This window comes from Mandrillus leucophaeus, unplaced genomic scaffold, assembly GCF_000951045.1.
Source record: "Mandrillus leucophaeus isolate KB7577 unplaced genomic scaffold, Mleu.le_1.0 Scaffold67, whole genome shotgun sequence".
Taxonomy (NCBI): Eukaryota; Metazoa; Chordata; class Mammalia; order Primates; family Cercopithecidae; genus Mandrillus; species Mandrillus leucophaeus.
In genome coordinates, this window is record NW_012107252.1 from 1529725 (window position 1) to 1542658 (window position 12934).

Consider the following 12934-nt stretch of genomic DNA (forward strand, 5'->3'; position numbering starts at 1 on the left):
GATCACGAGGTCAGGAGATCGAGACCATCCTGGCTAACACAATGAAACCCTGTGTCTACTAAAAATACAAAAAAAATTAGCCGCGCATGGTGGCAGGTGCCTGTAGTCCCAGCTACTCGGAAGGCTGAGGCAGAAGAATGGTGTGAACCCGGGAGGCGGAACTTGCAGTGAGCCAAGATCACACCACTGTAGCTGGGACTGCAGCACTTGGGAGGCTGGGGGAGGAGGAACCCTACAGCGAGCCACCATACCCACCTAGTTTTATTTTTGTTTTTTGTAGAGATGGCGTCTCGCTATGATGCACAGGCTGGTCCAAACTCTTGGCCTCAAGCAGCCCTCTCACCTCAGCCTCCCAAAGTGCTGGGATTACAGGCGTGAGTCACTGTACCCAGCTGGCATTATTATTAATGGCTGTACAATACACTGTTTTTCCCTACTGTGAGAGATTTAGATTATAATTTTTCATTTCATCATTCAATATGTATTGAATATTTATTAAGTGCCCATCATTTACCTGGCTCTATGATTTGTATTTTAAATAATACTGCCATTAACATCTTTGTGCATAAAGCTTTTTTTCCCCCCGTACCATAAGATTATTTCCTTGGTAGTGGGATGGCTGGGTCAGAGGAAATCAGCATTTTTAAGACTAGATAAAAATTGGCTGTATTGTTTTCCCGAAGGGTGTAGTGATTTCCATCCAGACCTTTTGTGATTAATGATCGAGCCTGTCTTTCTTCCCCTCCTGAGCAGACCCCTGTCTCTTCTTTGAAGAGTCATCTGACTTCTTAGTTGTCACCTTTACATCACTGTGCTTTCCCCACAGGTGGCGTGGGTGTCATGTGCCCGCTGACAGAACAAGGCAAGCAGTTGGCTATTCAGGTGTCCAACATCCTAGGCATGGACTTCTGTGGCATTGATCTCCTTATCATGGATGATGGCTCCTTTGTGGTGTGTGAGGCAAACGCTAATGTTGGCTTCCTAGCCTTCGACCAGGCATGCAACTTAGATGTGGGTGGGATCATTGCAGACTATACCATGTCCTTGCTGCCAAACAGGCAGACTGGAAAGATGGCTGTCCTCCCAGGACTGTCGAGTCCGAGGGAGAAGAACGAGCCGGATGGCTGTGCTTCAGCTCAGGGAGTTGCAGAGAGCGTCTATACCATCAACAGTGGGTCTACCTCTAGCGAAAGTGAGCCTGAACTGGGAGAGATCCGGGATTCCTCAGCAAGCACAATGGGGGCCCCACCCTCCATGCTGTCCGAACCTGGCTACAACATTAACAACAGGATTGCTTCTGAATTAAAACTTAAGTGAATTCCTGCTCTTTGGCAGCATTTAAACCAAATCCTACTGCTTCCCTAGTAGTTTTGAGTGAATAAAATCTGGACTAATGTGATTTCATTTGCACAGAAACTAGAAATCCCATCTGGGCACTCAGCATTTTTTCTAACGATGATTTAAGCAAATGGCCTAGCTTTGTGGTTTTTACAAAGACAAATATAAAAACACTCACCAAGAACAACATCCCGACTGATCAATATGAGACTGACGTCTGCTGTGAGCACGTGGATATTACAGCCGACTCTAAGGCACTGACCCTGCTGCTGCTTCTGACTTTTAGCAGTAGAACCCATTAACTCGAAATGGCTGATGGAAATATGTACTCAAAAGCAAGCACGGGATGGAAGCATGTGCAGGCGAGCTGGAATGTGACTGCAGTAATAGGTTCTTCACTAAGTGTGTGTGTGATGCTTGGAAAATACACAGTTCAAACACTATTAGAGGATCAATCTCTGCTCCCCATCAATCACCATCTTGACCATATTTCTCCGACACTCAGGATATGGTGTTTTAGGGAGCTTCCTCATTAGCGTTTTCAATGAAGCACTTTGTAGAAAGTGAGATTGAACGTTCTTTGACTTCACAGGTTGGCAACAGTCCTGCTTTGTAACTGGGCCTTTCTACAAATTGCTTTGCCACTCTGAATTTACAGACCCTGCTTCAACTAATGTCAGCTCTAGCAGCTTCTTGCACCTTTGCTGCCTTTGGCCTCAGCTGGAAATGCACTTCAATGAGCTAGTGGCCACACACTTTATTTCTTAAGCGTGCACTAGAATCTAACACCATGGACTTTCTTTTTCAATGGACTCTGTTCACTTGTCATCCAGAAGCCAGGGTTTTTACCATACAAAGCTACTTGGAGATCATCATTCTTCCCCTCCTCTACTGAAACTTTGTGTACTGCTTAGCTGTAGGAGGTTTCCTTGTATGAGTGGGTGTTGTAAGTCTATTGAGTAGATGGGAGCCATTGGAAACACTCCAATCCCCTTGAAATTCTACTTTTACCTAGGATCCAGACACCTGTCCTTACCCACTTTTCCAAACGGGGAAGACTCAGGTATCAGGAATTACTCATTGCACATTTTGGCGGGGCTAATGTAGACATGACACCAAGTGCTTTTTATTTTAATTCTCTAAGCAGTAGATGAGATCTTTCCCTTGGGAGAAATCACAGAGATGGAGTTTTCCATTTCTGCTTATATGAAATATGACTGAAAATAAGCAAAGATACCTTTTTAACCAAATACACTAGAACATATGCACTCAAGAGTTAGCATAATTGGAGTTATTTTCTTGAGGTTGCATGTGCTAAGAACACTTAGGGTTCCCCTTTGGGGTTACCTTTGAAGCCATGCAAGGCAAAAAGCCTCGCAACTTTATAGTCAGACCTTGTGTTTTATCCAACCCCTCCTCCTGCCCACCACGGTAATCCTGAGCTTCATCACCCATTTTATTTAGCAGACTTATTTTCTAATGCTCTTTAGCTGTTAAAAAAAAAAGTCATTCCTCAAAAAATAGATCTACCCTTAAAGGACAAAGATTTACCAACACTGAAGACCCTTACAAGTTGACAGTTTCTAAAGAGGGTTCTAGAAATGTTCTGTGTAAGGTCAGCTTCACTGGAATAAACATACGTCTTCCCAAGGTGACTACTTCGAAGGCAACACTACCCATTCGGGTGCAGAAATTACTGTACTTATTCTGTACAATGTGTATAAAGTTAAGCTATTGCATTTTTTCGTAACACATTTAAATAGAAATTGGCTTTTAAAGTATTGTAGTTAAAACCAGATCTCACCAAGTAATAGTTGTACAATTGACAAATGTTTGGTGCCATGTAATGGAGATGTCACACTACACAGTTGTAGTTTAAATGCAGTCCAACATAAGGTGCATGCCACTGAACTGTAACCCTAGTAATGTGTCTTGTACAGTTGAAAAATAATACTTCACCTTTATATAAGTTAAGACGTACCTTATCTTTACCACTCAGGGTGGCTTTAAAAGACGGACAGCTTTAGATTTGTTCTCACTGGAACTGGTTACACCTTCTGTGCAAACTTAACCAAGTGATGATCATCTGGAAGCTGCATTCCCTCATTTCCACTGTTTGGTGTGAATCTAGTCTCCCCACTTTATCTAAAAGGAGGCTAGCAGGGCCCCAGCCTGAGCAGAGCAGCTAGAGAGTGCTCCAGATTCCTTTGCCAAAGGAGGCCCATTTTCCAGCTGTGAGTGACATCTGTAGTCATTGGCTTCATTGCCTGGCACCAGTCCTGTCTAGAAGTGGAGAAAGCTGGATCACAGCTGGACCACAACCAGCCCCAATCCAGGATTTCCCATACCATGCTGGCTGTGGGCTCTGTGAGCCTCAGGCTATACTTGTCATAGCTGGCCACAGGCCTGCTAAAGGAACATGGGGTGCAGAGCCAGAGCCTAGTTCTGGCTCTCTGCTTGAACAGCTGACCTTGTGCAATGACAGGAACTCTATGTCTCCATGTTTCATTCAGATAGAGAAAATGCCTCATTTGTTTACCTCTTTGAGGCTGAAGTAAGTAAGTGATACTGGTGCATGTAAGTTAATGGTAGTAGAACACCTCCCACATCTGATTTGTAACAGTTTCACATCACTCCTTAACAAAGAAAACGGCCAGGCCGGGCGTGGTGGCTCACACCTGTAATCCCAGCACTTAGGAAGGCCGAGGCGGATGGATCACGAGGTCAGGAGATCGAGACCATCCTGGCTAACACAGTGAAACCCCGTCTCTACTAAAAATACAAAAAATTAGCCGGGTGTGATGGCGGGCGCCTGTAGTCCCAGCTACTCGGGAGGCTGAGGCAGGAGAATGGTGTGAACCCGAGAGGCGGAGCTTGCAGTGAGCTGAGATTGGGCCACTGCACTCCAGCCTGGGCAACAGAGTGAGACTCTATCTCAAAAAAAAAAGCCATACCTTCTTGGCATTAGCACACTGAACAGTGGTAAGGACCCTGAGAAAGGAATGCAGCTTCTCAGAGGCCTCACTTCCAGCCAGGGAAACTTAAGACCTGAAAGGAATATGGCTCTTTGTGTATTCAAACAGCCTTCTGGATGTATCGTATATAACCTGAAACTCTCCACTCTTGTATACCAACTAACGAAGTCTTCCTTATGTAACATAGATTGCAGTGTCTGTATATGGTCTTTCCATTATCTGGTAGTAGCATCTTGAAACTGGTCAAAACTTGAATGCCAATAGCTCAGTCACTCAGAATATATGATTCTGCACTTGGGAAAAGCGTCTTCATGCTGTTTTTCTGATCAGATATGGGGTTGCCAAAATGAGGATTTGGGGCTTTAGGTCTTTAGGATCTCAGAAACAATATAAGTGGATCATAAGCCACTAGTGTCAAAATTGCAGGCTCACTGGTTCCAGCTAAAAGGAGATTCCATGACCATGGGGACCAGGAGAGGAGGAAAGGAAAAAGGGAAAGGTCTGGAATAGTTTTGTGAAAGAAAGAAAAACTTGGGATCATTTGGAATTCTAGTAGGAAGGAGGGAAAAAATGGCTCTTCTGTGGGCTGTTTTAATGAAAGAATCATGAATATGTATTGATTAGAAGTAGATGTCTTTGAAGCTCTTCTGCATAAAGATAATGAGATGCATGGATTTCCATCCACCCTGGAGAAGTGGGGGAGATGTGCTTCCTCTCTTCTTTAAATCCTGAGGAATGCTGGTCTTGAGAACACTGAATGCAAATCTGGGGAAGATGTAAGCAGCTGGCTGGGGGGTTTTAGGACCGCCCAAATAAAAGCTGACCCTCCCAGAGTCTAATGAACCAGCATACTATGTGCAGGCATAGCCTTAGCAGGTCAGTTTAAGGAGTCAGGTCAGAGAATAAATCCAACCTTAGTCAAGTCACTACAGTTTAATATTTTCCTTTGCAACTGGAGGTAAGCCTGTTTGCCATTAGTCTGAGTGGATGTCTTGGGAAGGCCCCTGAAAATAGCCATATTTGTCACTGTCCCTAAAGTGAATGTTCTTAGATCTGGGACTATTTTTGACTCTACCTCTGAGACTCAAGATCAGTACAGATTGTTACTTTAAAATGTTACCTGGAAGACAATTCTTCTAAGGGATATAGTGTTTTAATCTTTTCCTAAAACTAAATCACGCCTCCATTCCAGGTCTATGGCTAGACTCTGCAGCCCTCCCTCCTAAAACCACAGGGCTGAATGTGAAAACTTTCTTTTAAGCCTCTCCATTTCCTTGTCTAGGTACAGTTCCTGTGCCAACATGCACTGTCCCAAGCCCTGTGCTGGCATTCCAACCTGGTTTGGTAATTTCGCTGTGTGGTGTTCTCTGGGGTTCCAGGGCCACACTAAGAAAGTCGCTTATGAGCCCCATTTGAGGTCATGGAAATAGCATTTTGGAGACCAGTCTAGTCCCCCATTTTATAAATAGGGAATCTTAGTTCCAGAGGCCGTGGTCACTTGCCAGTCAATAGCAAGGCTGGACTCAGGCAACCTGATTCCTCATCCACTTTGGCATGCTGCCGGGGGTAGCTCCATCCCTCCCTGGAATCGAGCACATGCTCCCATCCTGGGCCTACCCTCCGCCTCTTCCCCTTCTGATGAGCCTCTGTTCTGGATCAACACGGTGGTGATGTGCCAGCCGTCAAGGGTTCAGCACTTGGATGGCTTCTAGGTGAGAGCCCCAAAGGCATGTATATTTCCATGATGCAAGCTGGCTTCTGGCCCGCACCGTCTTTAGACCAGCCAAGACCATTTAACTCTACCCCACACTTTCAGTGGTGGGATGTGAGGAAGAAAGCCCATGCCAAGCTAACTGAAAGCTTATTTGGCTCCAGTTCAGCCAATGTTCCCTCACTGTGGAATGTCCTGGAACCCAAGGGTTTGCAGCTCCTAAACCTACTGCATTAGGCACACCCAAAAAGAAATCCTGTTTGATTCACATGCTCCGGTTTCAATCAGCAACAAGGTCAAAAGTTTCCCCCTACTTTCTGTTCCACAGTGCGTCCCCCTTGCAGCCAGACATTAGGCACAGATGCATCCCTGTTGTAACCCAAATGTCAGCTGAGGACTCCCTGCCTCTTGAAATCCAGATAGGTCTGATAACTGGATTCTGGTTCTGAACCTCTACATTTCTGTGATTTCTCAGAGACTTATATTTTTGCAGCCACTGCTGACTCCACACTTCTGCTACCTCATTTTAAACAGCGTCTTATCCCTGCAATGCATCAGCTGAGACATGAAGCTCAGTTCCCTCGCCCATTTCCACATAGCAAAATTCAAGTGAGTGAGTGTGTGTGCCTGTGTGTGTCTCAGTGACGTGGGAAGGAATGGCAGATGCTACAACAGTGCAGACTCGGCACCCCATTTATAGAATGTTCTTTTTATATACTATGGAGGAATCTCCACTCACCTTCCACTCCACGTGGTCCCTGTCTCCTGTCCTTGGGACAAAGCAGATCCATTTATATTCTCACATACAGCCAGATGGATAGCCATTCCTTTTCTTAATTTGATTCCTGCCAACACCCTTACCGTCACTACTTCACCTTTTACCATGAGTGGCTTATTAAAAGCATTTTCCTGGACAAAGACAGTTCCCTCTCAAGGGGAATTCGAGTGCCATCTCTTAAGGTGATGCATTATTTTATTCTCACGACACAAGCCAGGCATCACAATGACCATATTCACCACTCGTTGCCAGGGGCACGCCTTTTGGAAGGCAGCATGGACTAATGTGAATGGTACTAGTTTGAGTCAGATCCAGTTCAAATCCACGTAACTTAAAGCTTATGTGACCCAGGGACACTTTACTTCAACTTGCTAAACTTTAATTTTGTCACCTATAAATGTGATAAACTTGAATGTGTCGCACTTAACCACATGCCTGGCTTTCCATAGGTTCCTTCCCTCTTGCTCCCCCCACTGTGAGGAATACAAGCATCGCCTTCTTGAAATCAGGGCTCAGTGCCAAGGGATAAAAGCTGGCAGACAGCAGCGTTACAGCTGGGAAAAAGAGCTGCTGGGGGCAGGGCTGGCGGCAGCTCAAGCATGCTGTGGTTCAGGCCTAATGACTGGAAGGTCCCATCCATCCTTGAGGTTTTATGATGCTGTGTGCAAGATATAGCGAACGTATTTGGCTAAGAAAAATCCTGGAGGAAAGACTGCCTCAGACAACTGGGAGACTGGAAAGCCGACCTGGAAAGCAGCCTGACCTTGGATGATTTAGCACCTGGGTTTTTTGGCTCTTCCTGTATTAGGTTTGCTGGCTTCGCATCAAATGGAAGGAGGCGGTGCCAGGGACGTGAATTAAACCTGTCAAATAGAGGGTGAGGGGAGTGCAGAAGGCTGGGGGGAGGGGGGCTGTGTGGGGAACTCTGATAGTCCGACAGCACCATCTGGACTTGGCAGGGATGACAGCCCTGAAATCAGATGGAACTAACCAATAAAGCAGCTAAAATTCTGCTGTCCTGGGCCTATCCAGAGTGGGACTCCCATAATCTCCTATGTAGAAGGAACACGGATCTCCTGTAAGGGGAGAGCTGGGGCCCTTAATCGTTCTGCAGAGTTAATAAAGGTCACTGTAGAGGCAGGACTAGGCAGGTGCCTGGTTTGCTTAGTCCCACCTTGAGGGCTCGAGTTCCAGTGGTGTGTTGAACTGGTCTGCACTGGCCCATGAGAGAGTGGATTGTTCAATTTTCAGGAATTTTGTAAGCTGGCTGGTAAACACAGCCACAGTGACCATTAGAGATTATATTAACCTACAATTAAAGTATATTAAAAACAGTAATAAATACTCAAAACTCATCACTTCCTAGTTATTTTACTATTATCTATGTTCTTGAGGATACTGACATCTATTGTATTCGTATGGTGTGCTACAATATAATGGCGTGCTATTGCACATCTCTTCCCAACCTGACCATTCAGTGACATCCCATTGGTAGCTGGAGAATCGGCCCTACTGAGAGTATTTACACTACAGAGATTGGCAAACACTCTATATCAAGACCCCCTGCCCCAGAGCTGGTTGTTAAACATTTATCAGCACACCACTGCCACTGGGCGACAGAGAGAAGAAATTGATACACATAAGCACTGAAACATCTTAGTTCCAGGGAGGTAGCATTTGTGTTGTATTTCTCAGAAGCAAGTGTCCTAGTGTAATGTGCACAAGTGGCATGAAGTTTAACACCTAAAAGACTGCTTCTCTGCTTGTTCTGTCTAACTTCTGTGGTTTTAGCCCTTGAGAAAGATGTTTACTTTGCTACTAAACTTATTGGAGTGATTTGTAAAGTTCACTGTTACCTGTGGGCAGTAGTTCAGTTAAATTCCCTCCAGGAAAGTGGACTGTAGTTTTTCCTGCCCAACTGGCAAAATGAAAATGTGCTGGAAAGAATACATCTTAACTAGGCACTGAAATAGCTCATTTCCAAGTGGTTTATACAGCAATAACAGTGTTAACTTCTCCAACAGAGAAGAAATCATTTATAAATGATTGTTTTGCTGTTTTTGCTTTTTATTAAAATTATTACTATGGAACAGAATGCTTTGTTTGCTTTTGTCCCCAAAATTCTGTGCCTTTTGATGGTTCTTGTAAAGTAAGAATCACATGCTGAATCTACATTTTATTATTTTCATATCATAAAATGAGGAAAAGGCTTCACAGAAGAAACTTCGCCCTATTCACTTGCACACCAGCTGCATTCTGAAAAACTATAATTTTCCTTTCAAACGCAGAGTGCCGTCTGAATTGTAATACTGCCAACTCTCAACTGTCAAGATGATGGAGGAAAATACTAATGCAGATGGCGTGAGCTTGTCACGGGCCTGCTCAGCGTGCTCTCCTGGGCTGACATTTGAATTAAGATTCAAATAGCAAGTGAGAGCTGAAAGCTGTTTCAAATGGCTGTGTGGTGCAGTGAGGGGTCTCAGGGGATTGAAAGAATCTGTGTACTCACCAGAAGAACTCTGACAGGTCAGGCAGGGCCCTCAGGACTTGTGTTTGCCTGACATTTCAAGAGGCTTCCTGGGAGAAGCAGTGATAAGACCCTGGGGGACTAACTTACGGTCAAAACAAGGCCCAAGACCCTTGAACTAAGGCTGTTCCCCAGCTTCTGAGGGTCAGGGGGTCCAAACTGAGGTCAGAACATCAAAGGGATAGTGCCTGACTGCTGCAGCCAAGGATAATTTGGGGTATGGCATTATGTACCATTCATATTGTCCTTGAACCAAAACACGGGAATGTGGCCTATGTTTCTTTCTTCTCTTACATGAAAATCGTCAAACTACACAAAAGTGGAGAGAATAGTAAACTCCCCAGAAAAGGACATTTCCATTTGCCTTTACCACAAATAGTAAGATTGGCAATAATCCCTTGATACCATCTAATTCCCAGTCCATATTCAAATTCCCCCATTGTCTCACAGAGAACTGCGTTTAGCTCCATGGTAGACCAGCAATATTTGGTGGGAAAGGAAGTACTCTGGAAAGGTTGCTGATGGCTTTCCTACCCTCTTGACGGTGGCCTTGGCAGGAACCATGCTGCAGGGGCACAGGTTGAGCGATATTCAGGCTGGCTGCAGATGCCTTCCCAAGTTGTGGGATCTTGGGATTTCCTCTCCTCAAAGAATAAGCCTGTGACACTTCCCCTTCTACTTCCCAGAGTCACATGGTCTCCCTCTGGGACTCTCCCAGCTTCATGCTGCTGGCACCTACCTGTCTATCATGTTGGTACCCGCTGCTTTTCCTGCAGCTGTTGCTTTCACTAATAGCACTTCTTAAATCTGGGGAGAGGCTTCTCTCAAAAATGATCACTCTTCCACCAGCCTTATGCCTACTGTACTCTCGGTGAATCACAGCTCTTTAGAGCTCCCCAAGGGCCTAAGCATCTTCTTTTGTTAGAAAATTCTGGCTGAAATTCTCATGAGATAGGTCAGGGAACCTTGGAGTGGCAGCACTTGTGCCACGTCGAAAGGCACTCCTCTGACTAAAGAGAAGTGGCAGCTGAGCACACTGCCTGTCCAGGGATTTTCTTCTGCTCTAAAGGACATGATTAAGACAACTGGTCTGTACTATATTGCCTGATAGTATCATATCAATGTCAATTTCCTCATTTTGGTGATTGTTCCAATAAGAATATGTAAGAATATGTCCTTGTTTTTAGAAAATACACATTAAATATCAAGGGATAGAGGGACATCATGTCTGCAATTTGCTTTCAAATGGCTCAGAAAATAATGGGTTTCTAGAGATAGAAAATAAAGCAAATGTGGTGAGACGTTAACATTTGGGAGATCTGGGTGAAAGGTATTATAGGAATTCTTTGAATGAGTAGTCTGACTAAGTCTGAAATTACATAAGCCTCCTGTGCTGGGTTCACCTCTTCTCCATTGAATGTTGTTTCCTCCAGTGTTTCCTTAGGCTTTCTTCTATTCCTTAGCTGCGGGTTTCATCCCTACATGATCTCCATTTCCTTGGTATTAATTAGCATGTACATGATACTTTCAAATTTATCTCTGAACCCAGGCTTCTTTTTTTTGTTTGTTTTTTGTTTTTTTGAGACAGAGTCTCACTCTGTTGCCCAGGCTGGAGTGCAGTGGCATAATCTCGGCTCACTGCAGCCTCTACCTCTAAGGTTCAAGCAATTCTCCTGCCTCAGCCTCCTGAGTAGTTGGGACTACAGGTGTGTACCACCACGCCCAGCTCATTTTTTTGTATTTATAGTAGAGTCGGGGTTTCACCATGTTGGCCATGGTGGTCTTGAACTCCTGACCTCAGGTGATCCACCCGCCTCAGACTCCCATAGTGTGGAATTACAGGTGTGAGCCACCGTGCTCGGCCCAGGCTTCTTTTCTTAATGTCAGATGGCATATCCAGTTGGCCACCCTTCATCTCTCTTCGAATGTCTGATAAGCGTCTCAAATTCACCATGTTTAAAGCTGAATTCATGTTTTTATCTTTCCCCAACAAACCTGCCCCTCTTTCAGGGCCTCCTCAATTGAGTGCACAATGCCAACCACTTGCTCAAACCACACACACACAAAATAAAACAAAACTACAGTGGTCATTTTTGGCCGCTACCTTCCTCAACCCTTACCTCCAACTTGGTTTCTTGTGGTAAAACTTGACTTTTAAACCATGAACCACCTTTTTTCACTGAAAACTTTTATTTTTCTTTTTTGCCATGTTCATTAAGATGTTCTGGGAGATACACAATCCTGAAAAAGGTGTGCATGGGAAAACGCTTATAATATACAATCCTGGTTTTACATCCTGCTCCCAATAGTAACCTTGTTCATGTGCTGCTTTTAAAAAGTGCTTTATTTAAATATTAGCTATTAAAAGTGTGTTTGTGTATGTATGTACATAATATAAAATATTTATCTCTATCACATTGCACTGATATTGATGAATATTAGCAAAGACATATGTTTTCTGTTTGGCAAAATGATTGCATGGTTCTGTCATCCAAATAATGCTTCACCATCTTTTCTGAAGCATTTTCTTTGCCAATTGTTTGTTTTGTGTGACCTATTGTGTTTGAGAAATGTCGTACTTCACAGAGTCATCGTGAGAACAGGGACACCTCATTTGTACAATGTGTATCTGTAATGGGACATGGCAAGGCCTCTGGTGGTAGAGCAGTTTGGTTCCAATCTTGGTCATCTGAGGCCCTGTGGCAGAGCAGAAAGCCATAGAGTGCAATGATAAAATGCTATATAGTGAGAGCGTAGAGCAGCAACTCAGTGAATTTTTGTTAAATAAAGATTCATAGACGATATGATATATTTGTAACAGTGCATATGTGCTTGCTAGTGGAAAATTTTAATCAGGCCTTTCAGAGATGATCCTTCAGCTCCACCCTTGTGAATTCTGCTGAGGACGCTTAGGAAAGATGTGATTACCAGGTGGGAAGATAAGAGACACTCTATAGGGAACCTACAGCATCACCAGAAATCCTGGCTCGTTTCAACCTACTTATACTCTTTGGGGTCAAGTAAACCACTTTTCTTTTTTTTTGAGACGGGAGTCTCGCTCTGTTGCCCAGGCTGTAGTGCAGTGGTGCAATCTTGGCTCACTGCAAGCTCCACCTCCCGGGTTCACACCATTCTCCTGCCTCAGCCTCCCGAGTAGCTGGGACTACAGGCGCCCACCATCATGCCCGGCTAATTTTTTTGTATTTTTAGTAGAGATGGGGTTTCACCGTGTTAGCCAGGATGGCTTGATCTCCTGACCTCATGATCGACCCGCCTTGGCCTCCCAAAGTGCTGGGATTACAGGCGTGAGCCACTGCGTCCGGCCAAGTAAACCACATTTTGTAGAGCTGTTCAGAACTGAGATTATTTCCTGCCTCAATAAATCATATATAAAAATGAAATACATTTTCATTGAAGAGTAAAAAAAAAAATTAGGGCAAAATAAGAACACTTTCAAATTAATAAAAGAAAGAAAATCTGAGAATTTGCCATCTTTAGGCCCTCACTATAGGAAGTACTAACATATTTATCAGTAATGTGAGCCAAGATGGAAGATGTGAAAAGAAGGAATACGACGACTTTACAAAATAATTATGACATGAGTT

General features: G+C 44.2%; 1 protein-coding gene across 1 annotated transcript in view; it reads left to right on the forward strand.

Moving 5' to 3' along the window:
* The window catches only part of RIMKLA (ribosomal modification protein rimK-like family member A), a 54384-nt gene extending 43838 nt beyond the window's left edge, over positions 1-10546 (forward strand). Inside the window, exon 9 of the mRNA XM_012001908.1 lies at positions 827-10546. Coding sequence (XP_011857298.1) covers positions 827-1317 — 491 coding nt within the window. The 3' untranslated portion in view covers positions 1318-10546. The remainder of the gene's footprint in view (positions 1-826) is intronic.
* The last annotated feature ends 2388 nt before the right edge of the window (positions 10547-12934 follow it).